The 20,796-nt window shown below is 44.6% G+C and overlaps 1 protein-coding gene across 1 annotated transcript in view; it reads left to right on the top strand.

Annotated features, from left to right (window-relative positions):
- The window catches only part of PAXIP1 (PAX interacting protein 1), a 211,567-nt gene that overhangs the window by 98,786 nt on the left and 91,985 nt on the right, over positions 1–20,796 (top strand). Inside the window, exons 8-9 of the mRNA XM_029588458.1 lie at positions 8,442–8,536; positions 15,286–15,381. Of these exons, the coding sequence (XP_029444318.1) occupies positions 8,442–8,536; positions 15,286–15,381 (191 nt within the window). The remainder of the gene's footprint in view (positions 1–8,441; positions 8,537–15,285; positions 15,382–20,796) is intronic.

Here is a 20,796-nt window from a genome sequence, read left to right as displayed (position 1 = left end):
TGAAACCCCTACTAACCCTGACAAATTTCCATACAGTTCTACAGGCAGTGATATTTGCTAGCACTGATTATTGTAACTCCCTCCTACTAGGATTACCACAAGTAACCATTAGTCCACTTCAAATACTGCAGAATTCGGCTGCCAGAGTACTAACAGGAAAAAAGAAAAGAGACCACATTACAGGAACCCTGGCTGAACTACACTGGCTTCCTATCGAACAAAGAATACAATATAAAGCACTGTGCATAATTCATAAACTAATCCATGATGAAAAGGCAGACTGGCTAAACACAGCACTTCGGGTACACGTATCACACAGAAATCTAAGATCAGCTAATAAGGCGCTATTAACTGTTCCATCTGTGAAATCAGCACGCCTCACTCAAGTAAGGGAGCGAGTGCTGTCTCTGGCCAGTCCCGTACTATGGGACTCAATGCCACTTGAAATTAGACTGCAGAGAAGTCTGAAACTGTTCAAAGTAAGCCTAAAAACCTGGCTTTTTAGACAAGCTTTTTATAAGGAGAATGAAGAAAAACAAACGAACGCAAAGTAAGCACCAAGTAATCAGTTTTTAATTTCTTTCTACTATCTCCAAATACATATTAAAGTGTTAACGTTAGACTTGAACCGTATAGAATTTTTCTAACCAACATTTCAACTAAATTGAACTTAAGTTTTTTTTTATTAGAACAAATGTTACAGTTCTATGATGGCACACCTATACTATGTTATCTATACTAATCAACTTTTATTTCTATTTGTGCCTTTTTGTAAACCGTTGTGATGGTAATCTAACTTAATGACGGCATAGAAAAGCTTTTAAATAAATAAATAAATAAATAAATAAATAAATAAAGCAACTTTATGCTGATGACTTCGAGCTCTACATCAGAAATGTCACTAAGAATCCAGTCCCAGATATCAGCCTGTTGTCTGATATCACCTCCTGGATGACAGTTAATGGACTTCTCCTCCAAGAACTTATCCAAAACTTTTTTAAACTCAGCTACACTAACTGCACTTACCACATCCTCTGGCAACAAATTCCAGAGCTTTATTGTACATTGAGTGAAAAATAATTTTCTCCAATTAGTTTTAAATGTGCTACTTGCTAACTTCATGGAGTGCCCCCTAGTCCTTCTGTTATCCAAAAGAGTAAATAATTGATTCTCATTTACCCGTTCTAGACTTCTCATGATTTTAAAGACCTCTATCGTATCCCCCCTCAGTCATCTCTTCTTGAAGATTAACAGCCCTAACCTCTTCAGCCTTTTCTCAGAGGGGAGCCGTTCCATCCCCTTTATCATTTTGGTCACCCTTCTTCGTACCTTCTGCAGTGCAACTATATCTTTTTTTGTGGCGACTAGAATTGTACACAATACTCAAGGTGCGGTCTCACCATGGAGCGATACAGAGGCATTATGACATTTTCCGTTTTATTCACAATTCCCTCTCTAATAATTCTTAAAATTGTTTGCTTTTTTGACTGCCTTACCACACTGAGCCAACAGCTTCAATGTGTTATCCACTATGACACCTAGATCTTTTTTTCTGGGTGATAGCTCCTAATATGGAACCTAACATTGTGTAATTATAGCATGGGTTATTTTTCCCTATATGCATCACCTTGCAGTTGTCCACATTAAATTTCATCTGCCATTTGGATGCCCAATCTTCCAGTCTCACAAGATCCTCCTGCAATTTATCACAATCTGCTTGTGATTTAACTACTCTGAATAATTTTGTATCATCTGCAAATTTGATTACCTCACTCATCATATACCCTTTCTAGATCATTTATAAATATACAAGCCGTTAAGCCCGTTAAAATGGACGAGATTCCATTGGTCAGACCGGCACGGTTAGAGCTGCTCTGTTCTCCACAACTTCCCTTTTCCTTCCATCCCCTCTCATCTTTCCTTTCCTTTCCTTCTCACCTCATCTACAACCCCTTCCCTTTCCCAGCCCTCCTCCACTCTTTTTTCTCTTCTCCAGAACTTCTTACCCTTCGCACTTGTTCAGTCATATCCTCTTCCCTTTTCCTTCCTTCCCCTCTCACCTTCCCTTTCCCTTCTCCCCTAGCCCTCCTCCACTCCCTCTTCTTCTCTTCTCCACACTTTAACCCTTCCCACTTACTTACTCCACATCCTCTTCCTTCCATCCCCTCTCATCTTCCCTTTCCTTCCCCTCCCACCTCCTCAACCCCTTCCCTCTCCCTCAACCCTCCTCCACTCCCTTTTTCTGTACTCCACAACTTTACTCTTTCCACTTACTCACATCCTCTTCCTTCCTCTCCCACCTCCTCCACAACCCCGTCCTTCTCCCTCAGCCCTCCTCCATTCCCTCTTCTTCTGTTATCCAGAATGTGCGCCTCACCACCAAGCTCGTTGCTGGCCTGCCTGATGCATAGATACCGCCGCCGCTGCTCCATGGGAGGTCTCCGGGGTCTCTCTCTCTCGTGCGCGCCTCTCTACTGGGCTCGTTGCTGGCCTGCCCGAAGCTCGGTGATGAGGCGCGCGCGAGAGAGAGACTCCCGGAGACCTCCCATTTCTGTGTCTGTGCCTCCGCTGCCGCCGCCACTGCTTCTCACCACGCGAGAGAGACCCCCCCCCGGAGACCTTCTGTGCTGCCGCCGCTGCTCCTAGTTGCTGCTTCCAAGACAGCCCTCCGCTGCTCCATTTGCTCCCAGCGCCATGTTGCTCCCCTCTGACCGACGTACTCTTGCGCATGCGCAGTAGAGCTGCTCTCTACTGCGCATTTGTGGCACGTCGTTCAAGCCTCATTTATCTAGTTGATTGAAATGCACTGGTCCAAGTACAGATCCCTGAGGCACTCCACTGTTTACCCTTTTCCACTGTGAAAATTGACCATTTAATCCTACTCTTTGTTTCCTGTCTTTTAGCCAGTTTGTAATCCATAAAAGGACATCGCCTCCTAACCCATGACTGTTTAGTTTTGTTAGATGCCTCTCATGAGGGACTTTCTCAAACGCCTTCTGAAAATCCAAATACACTACATCTACTGGTTCACCTTTATCCATATGTTTATTAAGTCCTTCAAAAAAATGAAGCAGATTTGTGAGGCAAGACTTCCCTTGGGTAAATCCATGCTGACTGTTTCCATTAAACCTTGTCTTTCTATATGCTCTGTGATTTTGATCTTTAGAATAGTTTCCGCTATTAACTGTCCATTGCATGAAAAATCATTTCTCTTATTTGTTTTGAATGTGCTACTTTTTAACTTGATGGAATGGCCCCTAGTCTATATTTTTTGAAAGACAAAAATAGCCAATTTACATTTACCCATTCTATTCCACTCATGATTTTATAGACCTTTATCGTATCCCCTCTGAGATGTCTCTTCTCAAAGCTGAACGGACCCAACATCTTTAGCCTTTCCTCGTAGGGGAGCTGTTCCATCCCCCTTTATCATTTTGGTCACCCTTCTCTGTACCTTTTCCTGAGTAACTATATCTTTTTTGAGATATGGCAACCAGAACAGCACACAGTACTCCAGATATGGCCTGCCATGGTACGATACAGGTGCATTATTACATTAGTGCTTTATTCTCCATTCCTTTCCTAATAATCTTTGATTTTTCTCTCTCCTTCTCTGCACAAATCCAAAACATTGCTAAAGTGTGTGGTTTCTTCCCACATAAAATGTTAAACTCCATTCATCTTGCTGAGCTGTCCACTAAAATGTTCATTCACTTTATCACCTCCCACTTAGAATACTGCAACTTATTCTTTGTGATCCTCCTACTGGAGCATCTCTTTCCATTGCTGTCTGTTCTAAATTCAGCTGACAACTTAATCGTCTTTCAGTATCACTATGACCATGTAATCCCTCTTCTCAAATCACTATATTGGCTTTCCATCTGCTTCTGCAAACAGTTCAAGCTTCTCTTGCTCACCTACAAATGCATTCACCTTATTACTTAACTCATTATTTAACTTTTCTACTCTTACCCTACACTCTTTCTTATGAACTCTGTTTATTGGGCATATTGCTCTCATCTGTGCCATTCTCTACTACTATTATTTCCTGATGCCTTGTAAACGAAGCTATACTGTATGCATAGAATAGATTTCCTGAGTTGAGGAATCATGCTACTCTAATTGGCAGGCTTTGGAAGCAGAGGTTGGGGGGGGGGGGGCTACAAGGTACATGGCAACAGGCACAGCAAAAGTGAAGCCTTTGGCCTGGCACAATCCCATCTACTCTGACATCGGCGGCTGCTGCCGTCGCTACACCTGCCCTAATCCCAGCCATTCACCCAGTGCTGGCTTTGCAGCTCTTCAATTCCTCCTCTTACTCTGTGGCTGCCGGTGCCTGAAAGATGTCATCAGGCGCCATACCCGCAGAGCAGGAAGCCTTGCAAAACCATGATTCTTTAGGAGGTAGGTGACAGTATTGAGTGATGGCATTGTGCAGCGCTATAGGGGTGGGGGTGTGATTGAGAGAGAAGGATGAGGATGAAGGGATTGTGGGGGAGAGAAGGTGGGTGGGGGGGTCAGAGTGAAGGAATGAGGGACTGTGAGGGTGTAAACGAGGGTGAGTTTGAGTGTATTAGGTGGAAGGGAGTTGGGGGCAAGGAGAGAGCAAGGTTGATGGATGTGGCAGATGTTGAGAGCAAGTGAGCATGGGGTTAAGGGGACAGAAGAGGGGCTGAAACAGAAAAGGGCGTGGGGGAGAGATGTGGGATGCTGGAGGGGGAGCTAGGGGCAGGAAGGAAAGAGGAAGGGGCTGAGAAGAGAGTCCTGGTCATCTTTTTTGTTGGGGGGGGGGCTCCCTCCTCCTCCTCCTCTCCCTTCTGTTCCCTCCTTCTCCTTTTCCCTGCTCCCACCCCTCCTCTTGCTGTCTTCTCCCTCCTGCCTCAATTCCTATCCGTACCCATTCCCTCACCCTTACCCTCCACAAGAAAAACAACAAAGGCTTAGTAGGTTGCACATAATACTGTGAAGTATGTTGGGTTTGCAGAGCTTTTATTGCTTTCATTGCTTTTCTTGGGGACAGACTTCTCTTTCTGGCCCCCAGACCTCTCTCTCCTGCCTCCCCTTCAGACCCTTCCTCTTTCTCTTCAGCATCCCTCCTCTATCCCCATCCCTTTTATCTTTAAGCATCTGTTTCAGGTCCAGACCAATCACTCACATTTTGCATCAGTATGTGACAAGGCTTAACTTAATAATATTAATTCTCACAGGACAAGCAGGATGGTAGTCCTCACATATGGGTGACATCACAGGATGAAGCCCAATCACGGAAAACTTCTGTCAAAGTTTCCAGAACAAAGTTTCCAGAACTTTGACTGGCCCCTACTGGGCATGTCCACCATGGCACCAACCCTGCAGCCAGCAGGGGGTCCCCCTTCAGTCTTCTTTTTTCCACGCAGCAGTAGCCTTGCAGTAAAGGAGTTCTGAAGAGATTCCTGACAGGAATTTTCCTCATGGAATTACTAAAAGTTAAATTGCCCCGCAGGGGTCCCTCCTCTAACTTTTGTCAGTCCGCGGTACTCCGGTAAGTTTCTACCCGTTGACCGTACCGCGGCTCGATTTTTTTTTCTATGGCCATGGCGTCGGGTTTCCGTCGGTGCTTGGACTTTACCCGCACCATGTCTATCACAGACCCCCATAAAGTCTGTGTAATGTGTTTAGGACGCGAGCACGATGTCTTGACCTGCACCAAATGTGCCCTAATGACACCGAAGGGTCGCAAGGCCAGAATGGAGAAGATGGAACTTCTCTTCCGTGCTCAAACCCCGACTCCGTCCATTGCATCAACGTCATCAGAGTCGGCACCGTCAACTTTGCGCCAGCATCGACCACCGACCGGTGACCCACCGGCATCGACGACTTCTCGGCCATCGACCCCCTCTATTCCCGCTCAGGATCGAGGGGATCACAGGGAGAAACATTGCCATCAACACTGTAAGACTCAGACCATCGAGGGAGCGAAATCATCGACCTCGCCATCGTCCGAGCCGCTTTCGAAGAAACCCCGTCCAGGAAAGGCACCGACCATTTCTGCGACTGGGTCTCCGAGGCAACCCTCACCCGATCGGGGATCGGGAGCCGTGACTCCGCCTTTAACGGTGGTCCCTCCGGCTATGCCTCTGCCTCCTTCTTCTGTTCCGGAGCCGGGGCTGCTTGCTCCAGGTCTCCGAGAAGAACTGGACGGATGGTTCAGGAGGCCATTGACAAGGCGATGCAACGTCTTCAGGTTCCTCCGGCACCGAAACTGGCACCAACTGTGGAACCAATCATCGACCCGATTCCGGCAGCGCTGGCACCGCTGCTATCCAGGATGGCAGCCCTAATGGCCGCCTTTCCACCGATGGATACCGGGTCTCCGATGGCTCCGATGCCCTCCCCACTGACAGCTTCATTGGGAGGAGAAACACCGTTTTGCATTCCTCCATCTGGAGTTCTGCCTCAGCCATCGATGTCTATACGTCCCTCGCCACCGACCCATACATCGGTGCAGATACGTCCGTCGGCGCCACCGAGTCATCCATCGATGCCATCATCAGTGCCTCCGATTCCTTCGGAGCCTAGACCGGGACCTTCAGGTATCCAACCACCCTGTCCCCCTCTAGTTCCTAGGGGGAAGGCTGCTGATCCTTATGATACCTGGGGTGATGATACCTCATCAGACACCGATGACTTACCTTCACCACCTTCACCCACTGAGAGTAGAAAGCGTTCTCCTCCAGAGGACCTCTCATTTATAAATTTTGTAAAGGAAATGGCTGAATTAGTTCCTTTTCAATTAAAGACAGAACAGGATGATAGGCACCAGATGGAGTTGCTCCAATTCCTGGATGCCCCCAAGTTAATAACCTCTATTTCCATCCACCAGATCCTTCTTGATCTCTTCAAGAAGAACTGGGAAAATCCTGGATCAGTTGCTCCAGTACACAGGAAAGCTGACACTACTTATTTAGTGCAGTCAGCCCCAGGTTTTCAAAAGTCACAGCTTGATCACCACTCTGTTGTGGTAGAGTCTGCACAAAAGAAGGCAAAAAGGTCAAAACCTCACTCGTTTGTTCCTCCTGGAAAGGAACACAAATTCCTAGATAACATTGGTCGCCGAGTGTTCCAAGGGGCCATGCTCATCTCCCGAATTGCCGCCTATCAGCTTTATATGACCCAATATAACAGGGTCATTTTTAAGCAGATACAGGATTTCTCAGACTCCCTGCCTCAGCAATTCCAAGAACAATTACAAACCCTTGTAAACAAGGGTTTTGAGGCAGGCAAGCATGAGATTAGAACATCTTATGATATTTTTGACACCTCTCCCAGTGTGTCTGCAGCTGCTATTTCGGCGAGACGGTGGGCCTGGCTCAAGTCTTCTGACCTTCGCCCAGAAGTGCAAGACCGGTTGTCCAACCTGCCTTGTGTGGGAGATAATCTGTTCAGCGAACAGATCCAACGGATGGTGGCAGAATTAAAGGACCATCATGAGACCCTAAAACAACTCTCTTTGATGCCGTCCAACTTCTCCTCAAAGCAGCCCTTCAGAAAGGACTCTAAGAAGTCATTCTACCGTCCGAAGAAGTCATATCCACCACCAGCCAGATCCTGTGCTACGAGACCTTATCAAAAACCGCAGTCTCGTCAAGCCTGAAAACAAAAAGCATAAGCAGCTCCCCAGCCAGGGCCTGCTTAGGTTTTGTGAAGACTATTGTTTCAACTGGAAGGTTTTCAGTTTGGGAAAACAATTTTTGAAGGGTATTGTGACAAAGCTCACAAGGTTCCAAGATAATTTTTAAGTTATATATATTGTTTTTTGGTAAGTTGGCAGATAAACATTTAATAGCATGGGAGAAAGATCTTGGAGTTGAATTGGATGATGATGATTGGGATTTATGCTTTGTCTGTAAAAAGTTCCATTTCTTCGGTGCTTGTGGAAAATTGATATAAGTTGATGTTTAGATGGTATATTAAACCAGAGAGCCTCCACAAAATCTATTCTCTTGTAAACAATGAAAGTTGGCACTTATTTAAGGATGTAGGCACTCTGTATCATATTTGGTGGGAATACCCTTTGGCCCAGAAATATTGGAATATGATTGTTAAATGGATTCAAGATATTACTAAGGCTACTATTCCCAAGGACTCCATGTTTTTTCTTTTAAGTTTCCCAATTGAACATATTACTAGAAATGCATAGCTATTGATTATTCAGATTATAATTGCAGCTCGGTGTGTGGCAGCTGCTTGTTGGAAGCTACCCTTGATTCCTTATCTGCTGGTTGTTAATAAACAGTTATTGTCTTTATATTATTTAGAGAAGTAGACCGTGATTAAGAACAATAATCACTCTTTAGAGACTTCATTGTAAGTCTTTGGAATGAAGACTTTGTAATTGATTCTTTTTATTTTATTTATGTATTTGTATATTTTATATTAATGTGGAAAATATTTTATTTCAGTTCCAGAAGAATGTTTTTTGTTGGGTTGTGTCTTTGCAATTGCTGATTACCCAGAACAGATGGCTGATAAACAGTTGCTGGCAACCTGGAAAAGGGTAAGACTCTGCTACATGGTAGAACTGTTTTGATCTGTAATCATGTTTGTATGTACATTTGTTTAATGAAAATCACAGAGCCCATATTTTGACAAAAAATTCAATTACAGGAATTTGCTTACCGTAATTGGCAAGTGACCTCTGAAGCTCATTACAGACTTGCTCAATAGTGCTTTATGTTATGAATAAGGGAACCCCCTCTCCGCCTATTCACCACTCTGTGGCCTCTATATTTTTATTTTACCTTTTGTTATGATGTGTTATTACTCATAGTACTTCTGAGGTGAACACTATCCGATAGCATAGCAACATTTATTATTCTAAAGCTAATTACTTGGTTTGCGGATGTTCTGGTTAAATGGAAAGTGTTCTTATGAATGTAAAGTATTTTAAGGCTAATTCCATACTGAATGGATCTAACTTCTTTTCTTATTAAAATACTATAAGATTGCTTTCTTTATAGCAGTGGTTGCAGTGGATTCCTAGGAATCAGCATACCTATGTGTAGGACTGGATAAATCAGGACATGAATGGGGTCTTTTCCATTGCTGCCTCCTTTTTTCATTATATTAGTTTATCAATATTGGCTGGACCTTATTATCTCTCGTTTTTCACTCTTTCTGACGGACTGATTTTTCCATGTCGTTTTTTTAGTGTCTGCCTCAGATTATTTATGAGGCGCAACATTCATTTGGCCTCAGTGCCATAAAATCCTGTAGTACTTCCTAGGCTATTATCTGGCATATAATTGGCTTCACGTTTATTTTCACATAGATAAGCAGCTGAATTAGCCATGCTGTCTGGGTACGTCTTCCGTGCCACTAGGTGGCGGAGCTCTCAAAGTCTTTTAGCTAGGTGCTCCCTCCTGTATCCTGACAGGATTACCTCAGTCTCCTCAGTCAGTTTTTTTCTGCGAGACCGTTAGGGCACATGGAGCTCTTTCTCCAGAGAAAGTTATATTCTGTGAGGAAAAAAGTCTTTAAAAAGTTAAAAGAAATGATTACTACAGGTAAAAGCATCTTAACATCCAAACCAGGAAAGCCTCGTCCAGGCTTTAAATTCTGTTCCTGTGGTAAGTTAATGATGGCTACAGATAGCTACATCTCCTGCCACTTCTGCCTCGGGACCCACGACCAGTCAACTTGTGAGGACTGCAAGAAAATGTCCCTTCAGGATCAGAGGCAGAGAGAACATCATGAGCTGAGATCCAGGACTTCGGGCTCTTATGCCTCTTCAGAAGTCTTTGTCAGATCAGTTCCAGCTCCAACATTGAAGAAAAAGTCCCCTTCGAAGAAGAGGGCCTCTTCAGTTGACCCCCACAGGTCAGGACACTGTCCGCTAAGCGCCAGCCGAAAATTGGCTCAGAGTGCGGGAGATGCATCAGAGGCATCGCGGGCCGCATGCTTCACCGACGCATGCGTCAAGATCGAAGCATCGATGCACCGACGCACTGCCACATTGACGCAGGAAAATGTAATGTTACCGATGCAGATGCCTTTGCTCGACGCATTCGATTCTACATCGATGCATTCGACGCAGAAACATCCTAAGAAGCATCACTAAGGTCACAAAAGACACAGAGAAGCTTCGCCAACACAGGAGATGAGTAGCGCTCAACCTACATCTCCACTTTCTATGTCAGACGTGTCTCCATCTTCACCTGGGGCACTGTCTCATATTTCCATTGACTCCAAGGGTTCGGATACTCCTCCTTCACCAACCAAGTAGCCTCTTCCACCCCATGTAAGACACTTACACTATCAGTCTACGTCGGGCTTAGCAAACCAAACTCTTTCTCAGATTACTACTCTTCTGACTCAATTTCTACAGTCAATAGAGCAATCTCAGTTACCACTGAAACTGCTTTCGTCTATACCACAAGCAGATCCAGTGCAACCATCTAAGAAGATTACTCTAATGCCATGGGATGTCCCAATCTCCCCAGTGTCTCCCTTGGAGGATCCCTCTTCAGATTTATCCACGTGTTACCTGTCTGACCCAGATGAGATCCCTCCAGAGCCTTCATCACCACCAGAGGACCTTACCTATTCTCAGTTCATAGTCAAGGTGGGTAAATTACTCAACATACAGACCAAGAAGATACCAGATCCTCGTCAAGAGATGCTGGGTATCCTCAAAATCTTGGACATGCCATCTGAACCAGTGGCCCTTCCACAACACACTGCATTAACAGCTTTACTGGAGAAATCTTGGGCTACTCCCTTGACAGTTCCTCCAACATCTCGTAAAGCTGACCTGAAATACAGAATGAAGGATTCTCCTTATTATACCACTGTTCAACTTCCACACCAGTCAGTGGTAATTGAGTCGGCGATGCAAAAGGCTCGCAAATCCAGAATTCACTCCCAACACACCACCAACTAGAGATAATAAGATATTGGATGACTTCGCAAAGAAGGCATATTCCTCTGCGATGCTCAATGCCCGCATTCAAAACCACCAGTTTTACATAACATAACATCTTTTCGAGAGTCTGCAATCATTGCAACCACATCTTCAGCAATCCTCAGCAGATACTTCCTTACCTCCTCAATACTATAACCTTGAGGAAGGTTTGCGTCATTTACTGAGATCCATCTATGAAGGGTTTGATGTTTTGTCTAAGACTTCAGCAAATGCCTTAGCAGCCAGATGCCTCGCGAGGGTGCGATCTAGTGCCATAAGGGACGATGTCCACGACAAATTGGCTAATTTACCATGTCATCCAGACAATTTGTTCGGAGATCATTTCACTGATACTGTAACAAAACTCAAGGAGCAAAAAACAGCAGTTCTTGCTTAACATCGCTGCAATGTCCACATACTTCATGACGTCGGTATGCTGCCTCAACTTCTTATCGTAGGTCTTCTTATAAGACTTTAGACCTTACACTTATTATAAGGCTCAGTACAATCAGCCATCAAGGCAACAGACTTAACAGCAACCTGCACACCAGCGTACTAGAAATCCTAGGCAACCATGGCAACAATCCGATCCTCAACCGGCAAAAGCCCAGTCGAGTTTTTAAAAATAACAGTGCCACCGTCATCACCAGTCAGAGGAAGGTTGTCCAACTATCTTCCAGCCTGGAATCACATTACTTTGGATCAGTAGGATTTATCAATAATACAGAAGGGCTTTGCCCTCAATTTCTCATCCCTCCCAACCCTTCCACACTGGGTTCCTCAGAAGTTTGTAACTCAGAAGGAACATATCCTACAAGAAATCCAACTTCTTTTACAAAATCAGTGCATCCAGAAGCTACCTCCCCAGGAATTTTATCAGGGCTTCTATTCCCAATATTTCCTAATTCCCAAGAAAACAGAAGGTTTACGCCCGATTCTGGACCTATGTTCCCTCAACAAACACGTACACAAGAAGAAGTTCAAAATGAGGAGGAATAGCCTAGTGGTTAGAGCAGTGGACTATGAACCAGGAGACCAAGGTTCAAGTCCCGCTATCACTCCTTGTGACCTTGGGCAAGTCACTTTACCCTACATTGCCTCAGGTACAAAAACTTAGATTGTAAGCCCTCTGGGGATAGAGAAATACTTACAGTACCTGAATGTAAACCGGTGTGATATCTCAATTGAGATGAATGTCAGTATATAAAAAAAATTAAAAAAAAAAAAAATCATTTCTTCCATTCCTTCAACCCAGGGCCTGGATGTGCTCACTGGACTTGAAAGATGCTTATGCTCACATACCAATGCACCCCAGTTCCTGGTGTTACCTTTCTTGGCTCCTAGTAGCATCCAATCCAAGACTACTACGAGACAATCTTCTCCAAATGATTTCTTGCCTGGACAAACTAGGACTCCTCATCAACTACGAGAAATCGAAACTGGAGCCCATTCAAACTTTACAATTCATAGGAGCCTACATCGATATGATCCAAGACAAGGCTTTCCTACCTCACCCGAGAGCACCAGCTCTCTCTACAGTCTCTACGACACTACTTCACAGTGCGACAGTACCAGCTTGTTCTGGGGCACATGGCGGCAGCCATTTATGTGGTTCCACACACATGCCTTCATATGCGCCGCCTACAATGGGGTCTCAAACTTCAGTGGACTCAATATCTACAGCCATTGTCCACACCCGTTTCCTTGACCACCAGCATGAAACGGGACCTACAATGGTGGTTACTCCCACAAACACCACTGAGACCCCTTCAACATCAAGTGATACTCACTATGGATGCATCTCCCACAGGATGGGGATCTCATCTGCAAACATTACAGACACAAGGTCTCTAGACCCAGTTCGAGCGGACACTTCATATCAACCTTTTGGAGCTCAGGGCAGTAAAAAACACCCTTCGAGCCTTCGAAGATTCCTTACAAGGGAAAATAATCATGGTGCACACAGACAACCAAGTGACCATGTTTTATATAAACAAAGAAGGAGGGTTTCTTGGAACCTCTGCAAGGAAGCAGTGAAAATGCTGGAATGGGCTCATCAAAAATCCATTTCACCTCAGGCAACTTATCTGCCAGGGATACACAATTCCAGAACGGACAAACTCAGCAGAATCTTTTGCCCACACGAATGAGAATTGAATCCAGAGGTAACTCAGGAACTTTTCGCGACAGAAAACAACAGGAAACTAAAGAAATTTTGCTCGGTTTACCCAAGCCCCCTCAGGCTCGCCCCAGACGCCTTTCTCATCGATTGGTCAAAAGACCTACTCTATGCATTCCCCCCGATACCACTCATCTCTCGAACACTTCAGAGATGCATCGAGGATCAAGCGGACCTAATCCTAATTGCACCAGCATGGCCTCGTAAACCATGGTACAGTTACCTACTACGACTATCCATCCACAGCCCGATTCCCCTGGGCGACAGTCCACAACTTCTCACCCAGGACAAGGGAACACTGCTACATTCTCTACACTCCTCGCTACACCTCACGGCGTGGAGATTGAAAGGTTCGCTTACCAGCGTCTAAACATTTCTCCTACTATTCAGGACATACTGCTGCCCTCTAGAAAACTATCAACCAGACTGAATTACCAGAGAAAGTGGACATGCTACACTTCTTGGTGTACATCACTAGGTATCGACCCGTTAACTTGCTCATCTGAATGGCTTCTTTCATATCTCCATCTACTGTATAGCAAGTCTTCCTCGCTACGAGTTCATTTAAGCACTATAGCCGCTTATCATACCCCTCTAGATGGAGAGCCTATTTCATGTCATATCTTAGTATCCAGATTTATGAAAGGCGTATTACACCTCCGTCCACCTGTACACAAAGCACCGGTACTGTGGGACATTAGTACAGTTCTCGAACAGTTGATGCTTTCGCCCTTTGAACCCTTAGAAACTTGTCACCTTCACTGCCTTTCTTGGAAGGTGCTCTTTCTGGTTGCTTTAACTTCTGCAAGGAGAGTCAGTGAATTGCAAGCCTTAGTTCACTACACTCCTTATCTTCAATTTCACCATGACAAGGTGACCCTATGCACGCACCCTAAGTTTCTACCAAATGTGATCTCCGGTTTCCACATTAACCAGACCATCACCTTGCCTACGTTCCATCCTAAACCTCATGCTAATGCTAATGAGAAGAATTTACACACTTTAGATTGCAAGCGCGCACTAGCGTACTACAAAAAACGCACGCTTTCACCCAACGACCTTCACAACTATTCCTTTCATTCAATCCGAACGCTCCAGGGCGTCCTGTGGCAAAAAGAACTTTATCCACATGGATATCGAACTGTATACAGTTTTGTTATCAACAAAGGTCGCAGACTTTATCTGAAACACCTAAGGTGCATCAGGTACGTGCCATGATAGCCTCGATCACCTCTCTACATCAAGTTCCTATCATAGACATATGTAAAGCAGCAACATGGTCCTCGCTTCACACCTTCACATCCCACTATTGTTTAGATAAACAAACTGCGAATGATGCCCTAGTGGGGTGGACTATCCTTCAGAAGAGCACAGATTCCATATAATTGCAGCCTTCATAGGAACTGTCCGCCATGTTTCCACGTATTGAGCAAAAAAAAAAAAAAAAAACCAACAACAATTATTACACATTACCTGCTCAATAGGTCAGCTGGGGACTCCCAGACAGCATGGCTAATTCAGTTGCTTATCTATGTGAAAAGAGCAAGTTTGCTTACCGTAAACCTTGTTTTCCTTAGATAGCAAATGAATTGGCTAATTCATCTGCTATCTACAGAAAACACCGTTTACGGTAAGCAAACTTGCTCTTATGGCCTGGTTACTTCTTTCTGACTTACTGTACTGGTTTTAATAATTAGCATTTAAACAATGCTTTCACCAAAATAATTTGTTGCCCAATGAAAGCCAGTACATAAACAACTTTTGTTCCTGCTCTTGTATTTTTTTTCAAATGTTAAGAAAAAAAATATACATTGTTTGTTGAATTTAATTAGTTGTGGATAATGATGTTAATTGAAATGAAAGGTAAAATCCTTAAATTGTATGTTTATATATGGTGGAGGATGTAAATGTGTTTAAAAGGGAGTTAATTTCTGCATGCGATTTAGTCGCTTAAGCTGTGTCCAGTATTAAAGATGCTGTGGTTCATACCATTCTTTCTATACATTTAAAATACATTTTACATGTGTTTTATTCATAGCTTTATCCTACTTATAAATTTTTTAACCAGCATGCTCCATGCTAATTTGGAATAGAGAAAACATCTCTACCTAAATGGTATAACTGATATTCTCCAGTCCCATGAATGTTTCATTTCTTGTTCTAGATTATCCAAGCACATGGTGGCACAGTAGACCCTACGCTCACCAGCAGATGTACACATCTTCTGTGTGAAAGCCAAGTTAGTAGTATGTATGCACAGGTAAGGGATTTGGATATTTTAATCAATATAGCATGCAAAGTCCATTCAAACTATGAATCAGTTCTGATACCTAAGCCACAGTTTACTATGGAATGAAGAAATAGCATTGTTTTCAGTTTTGTCTGAATGGAGTACAGATGTCTATCAGCATGTTTCTGAAGTTGTCAGAGCAAGACTCTTCTGGATTCAGACTTTGGATATACTGCATATAGCTTATGAATGTTATCAGAAATGTTGGTGAATTTAATATATATGTCATAGAACAGCCTTTTTGAAAGAGCGGGTCTCCCTTATTTTCTCTGATTATGAAAATATTTATTTCCAGTGATGTGCTGCTGATTTTATCTGCTTCATTTGGCAAGGCAATTTCAGATGAAATTTCAAAGGTTTTAACCAGTTAACTTTGGGAGTTAGCCAATTAAACCTAAGTGGTAAAAAAAATCCTTCCCCTTTCCTCCCAACTGGCTACATTTATATGACTAGTTGTACAAGGCTCATAAATGTAGCCAGTTAAAAAAAAAATGTGGCTATATTGGGGGAGGAGGGAACTGAATATAGCCAGTTAGTGCTGAATTTCAGCACTAATAAGTACATTTTTAAAGGAAATAGGAATGTAAACTTAGCATACACGTGCATAAGGAGCTAGTACACGTCTGCATGCTATTTTATAAATATCAAAAATACGTGCATATTTTCGGTTTTGTGTGCACATTTACCTGCGCAAAAAAGAGGCAGTCTAGACATGCCCCAGAGTAAGTCTGAGGAGTGCGAGTAAATTCCTATTTTATAAGAGACTTAAGCAAATACATTAGGCGACTTATTTATGCAGTTTTACACTTGCTAATTCTCTAGCGCGATTGACTTCGGCCTCATCTGTTGTCTGCTAAAGGTTGGGTAGGAGGTCTGGGTGAATGGGAGAGAGTTCAGGATGAAGAACCTGGAGGGTCTTGATGCCTGCAGAAGGATTAAGTGAACTGGTGGAACTGTCTGCAAACTGGTGATCTCAATTACATGCACATATTTTAAAATATACCAATTTTTATGTATAAATTAGGGTTTTACGTGAGCAAGTAACATTTTTTTTGCACATAAAATATATGCATGTATGTTTATAAAATAGGTAAGAAAGGAACACGCTTCAAATACAAAACATACACATACATGTTGGGAGGTAGACATACATGTATTTAATAATCGTGCGTACTTGTTATATATAAGTTTTAAAAGTACTGTAGTAGATCTCCTTGCAGCATACAAGCATGTTTATGGGCCCACAGGAAGTTGTTTAAAAGTTATCCTCTAAGACATTGTTACCTGCTCAGCTCTGAGTAGAAAAATAGCAAACTGAAATCTAGCTAATAAATTTTATCTAGCAAGATTTAGATGAATTTTCATCAAAACCCTAAGTGGTTAGGGTCAGCTTAAAACTCAGCTAAAGATATATGGGTAATTTTAACTGGTTATCTTTTTCACACAGCAGGTTAAAAATGGACTCCATTATTTTAATAAAATAATTTTAAAAAGGGGCATCTGGAAGTCCCCCCTTTTAACACAAGATTGCTTATTTCTGAGAGACATAAAATGTATCTATGTATATTTTATTTTATTTAACGAGAAACAGAAAGACTAGCTTACAATGTAGGTGTTACATCCTTTCTCTGTTGACGAGCCTTACTTTAGTTATGTATTGTTTGGTTATATGCTTCTTAGAGCTTTGGCATATAGGTGACTTATAAATCCCTAAAACATAAAGGAGGACTGAATTAGCTATGAAATGTTGTTGACATCATCTGGCAGCACCGAACGGACCTTCCTCTCTTAGCTGGTAGAGCTTTTATGAGAATTCCTGAGCAGATGTTAACTCATGACCTTCCTCGGTCTTTTTTTTTTTTCTTCATCTGAGCACCATCATGGTACCTCTCTCTCTCTGTTTTTTTTTTCTGTAAATTCTTCGGTTTTTTCCTCTTAAAACTAGCTCACTGCCTCAGCTATCCCACAAACAGCACTTTTCAGTGCCATTTTACAAAAAAAAAGAGAGATGAGACATTTTTCTTCAGAATGTCCAGCCAGAAGAAAGCCACTGTGAGTGGCTTTAAGAATTTTATTTGTAGTAGGAAAATGTTCATCACTGATGAACATGACCTATGCTACCGCTGCCTGGGACCGGGCCATAATCAAGCCAACTGTTAACAAGTGTAGCTGGATGTCCCCGCAGTCCCTAAAGTCAAGGCCTGGAAAATGGAGCAACTGCATAAGTCTCAGAGAAACTGCAATTGATTTTCTTTCCAAAGTGCAACCTTGTCTTCCTCCCTAAAGATGGAATTGAGCAGGAGCTCTTCTAAAATTTCTCCCCTTTGACAGAGCAGACAAAATCCTCAGAGTCAAGTAAACATAAGTGGAATCTGTCAAAGACAAAGAGGCATCTCTTCCGAGTCGGGCCGATTCTGTAAAGTGCGCTGAGCCGTACGCACTGTTCAAGACGCGTTTGGCCGCGTGTTTTCGAGGGGCGTCTATTACCCCATATACTGTAAGGGGTTTAGCGCCTCAAACGCGTGGCCAAACCCCGTGAAAACTAATAGTGCTCATCACATACATGCATCCCATGTTAGTCATTCACCTGGGATTTAAAAAGTAAAATGTGCGGCCCAGAAAAATGTACAGAAAAGCAGAAAATAGAGATATTAAGTCAGAGGAACCAAAAATGTAAAAACAGATAAATTTTTAATTTAAAAAAAAAAAAGTGCCGGTTGGAATGGTTAGGGGAATGGATGCTTGATTTTACTGGCGTCCGTTTTCCAAACCCATCGCTGTCAGCGGGTTCGGAAAACCAACACTTATAAAATCGAGAGTCTGTTTCCTGGACCCGCTGATAGAACCACTTCTCCTGGGCCAAGGAGGCACTAGGGGTGCGTAATCGCCCCTAGTGTACCTCCTTTTAGCGCAACCCCTTATTTAAATATAGAATCGCACGCCCAGGAGAGGTGGCTGGGCGTGTGTCGGGAGAACAGGCGCTCAACCCGGAGCACCTGTTCTCCCGTGATCTTTACTGAATTGGCTTGAGAGTTGCTGGTGCAACTGGTGCCCTTCCTCCTCAGAGGAGTCACTCACTGGTATGGGGCCAGTGACGATGGCAGCGGTGCACCCAGAGGCCGTTGAGGGGCTTGGGGCACTGGAGCCGGCTGCGTGGGTAGTATATTGAGCAGCATGTCGAGTCACTCCAGCAAAGGTGCAAGAACCAGTGGAGCAGGCTCTTGTGGTGGAGGCGGTACCCAGGGATCCGGAGGCTTGAGGCCCTGCAGGGCCCGGGCAACCACTAGCCACACACGCCTCTCTAGCTCCTCCTCAAAAGCCTGCAAGGAGAAAATGGGTTGAGGAGAAGCCGGCAGAATCGGTGCATCCCCTGGCTGAATGGGAACCAAGTCCCACCTTCAGCCGGCCATGCAGCTTGGACTTCATAGTGGCACACCTGGACACTGTCCAGGAGAGGGCCTACCTACTTCAGAACAGGACAGAGACTTTAGCAGCTGTTGCACGGCATGTCTCCAGCTGCTCCCATGACTCTACCCACTAGTTTCTTCAGCTGCTGTGCCATATGGCAGTGACGGTGCATGTCACCCCATTTGCTCGGCTGTACATGCGTGGTGTGCAGTGGATGCTGCTCTCTCAGTTGTGTCAGGTATTTCAGGACATGCATGCCTGCATCATGGTCACCGAAAGCTTGTGGCAATCCCTTCTGGGTGGACAATCCCCGCAAACCTGGAGCAGGGTTGCCCCTTTTGGAATGTCCAGCCCCAAGCCACTCTCACTACCGATGCTTTTCAGACAGGGTGGGGAGCGCATGTTCTGGGTTACTGCACCCAAGGGCTTTGGTCTGTTCAGGAGGCTCGGCTCCAGATCAACCTCTTGGAGCTACGAATGGTCCGATATGCCCTGCGGGTGTTCCAGGAGTTTCTCGTGAACAAGGTAGTGCTGGTTCAGACAGTCAGGTGACCATGAGCAAGCAGGGAGGAACCGGGTCGTTTCCCCTCTGCCAGGAGACAGACCAAGTCTGGACACAGGCTTTCGAGAACAGTATCGCTGTCTGGGTGGTGTACCTTCCGGGAGTGGCCAACATCCAGGCCGATGCCTTGAGTCGGTCTTTCAGACCCCACGAATGGTCCCTCAATCAGAAGGTAGCAAACAGCGTCTTCCACTGCTGGGGGACCCTAGACATAGGCCTGTTTGCCTCCGTGGAAAACAGGAAAATGCACCTGTTTTGCTCCCTTGGCAGGAGGGGCAGAGAATCGATAGCGGACGCTTTCTAGATCTACTGGTGGACGGGCTTGCTGTATGCCTACCCACCCTTCTGCCCATTTCCAAGACACTCCAGAAGTTGCAGCAGGATCGGGGCTCCATGATCCTGATCGCTTCCTATTGGCCCAGTCATGTCTGGTTCCCAACCCTTCAGGACCTAACTGCACGATCCCCAATTCAGTTGGGAACGGTGCCAGAACTCATCACCCAGGTCCAGGGCAGGCTCCGTTACCCCAATGTGCGGACCCTGGCCCTCACTGCTTGGATTTTGATCGGGTGATAGTGGAGGCCCATGTCCTCCTGGAGTCCAGAAAATCTTCCACTAGGAAATCCTATAATCTGAAGTGGAAACAATTCTCTTTCTGGTGCAAGGGTCACGGTTTGGATCCCTTCTCTTGCTCCCCTCCTGCACTTCTGGACTACCTGTTGTCCTTCTTGGCGTCCGGTTTATAGATCATGTCCATGAGGGTCCACCTTAACGCCATAGGTTCATACCATCGGGACTCGGATGGTTCCCCGATTTCTTGCCATCCGTTCGTTGGCTGGTTCATGAGGGGTTTGCCTCAATTGAAACCTCCCACTCACCCCCTGGCAGTCTCCTGGGATCTCAACATGGTCCTTTCGCAACTCATGAAACCTCCATTTGAGCCGTTTTGCTCTTGTGATCTTCTTGGTTGTGGTCACATCAGCTCACAGGATAAGTGAGCTGCAAGCGCTTGTGTCGAATCTGCCTTATACGAAGTTTTGTCATGACATGGTGGTCCTACGGACACACCCCAAGTTCCTACCCAAGGTTGTTTTGGAGTTCTATCTCAACCAGTCTATTGTGCTACCATCGTTTTTCCTACAGCCTCATGCTTACCGCAATGAATGGGCCCTGCACAACCTGGATTGCAAGAGGGTACTTGCATTCCACTAGGAACAGACAGCGCCCCACCGCACCTCTACTCAGCTTTTTGTTTCTTATGACAAGAACAGATTAGGAGTCACGGTCTCGAAGCAGGCACTATCTCACTGGCTAGCAGATTGCATTGCCTTCTGCTACACGCAGGCGGTTTACAACTTGATGATCTCATCAAAGCTCACTCTGTTTGGGCCATGTCTGTCTTGGTGGCTCACTTG

This window comes from Rhinatrema bivittatum, chromosome 2, assembly GCF_901001135.1.
Source record: "Rhinatrema bivittatum chromosome 2, aRhiBiv1.1, whole genome shotgun sequence".
Taxonomy (NCBI): domain Eukaryota; kingdom Metazoa; phylum Chordata; class Amphibia; order Gymnophiona; family Rhinatrematidae; genus Rhinatrema; species Rhinatrema bivittatum.
Note: the sequence above shows the minus strand (reverse complement) of the source record. Positions and strands in the feature narration are given on the sequence as shown.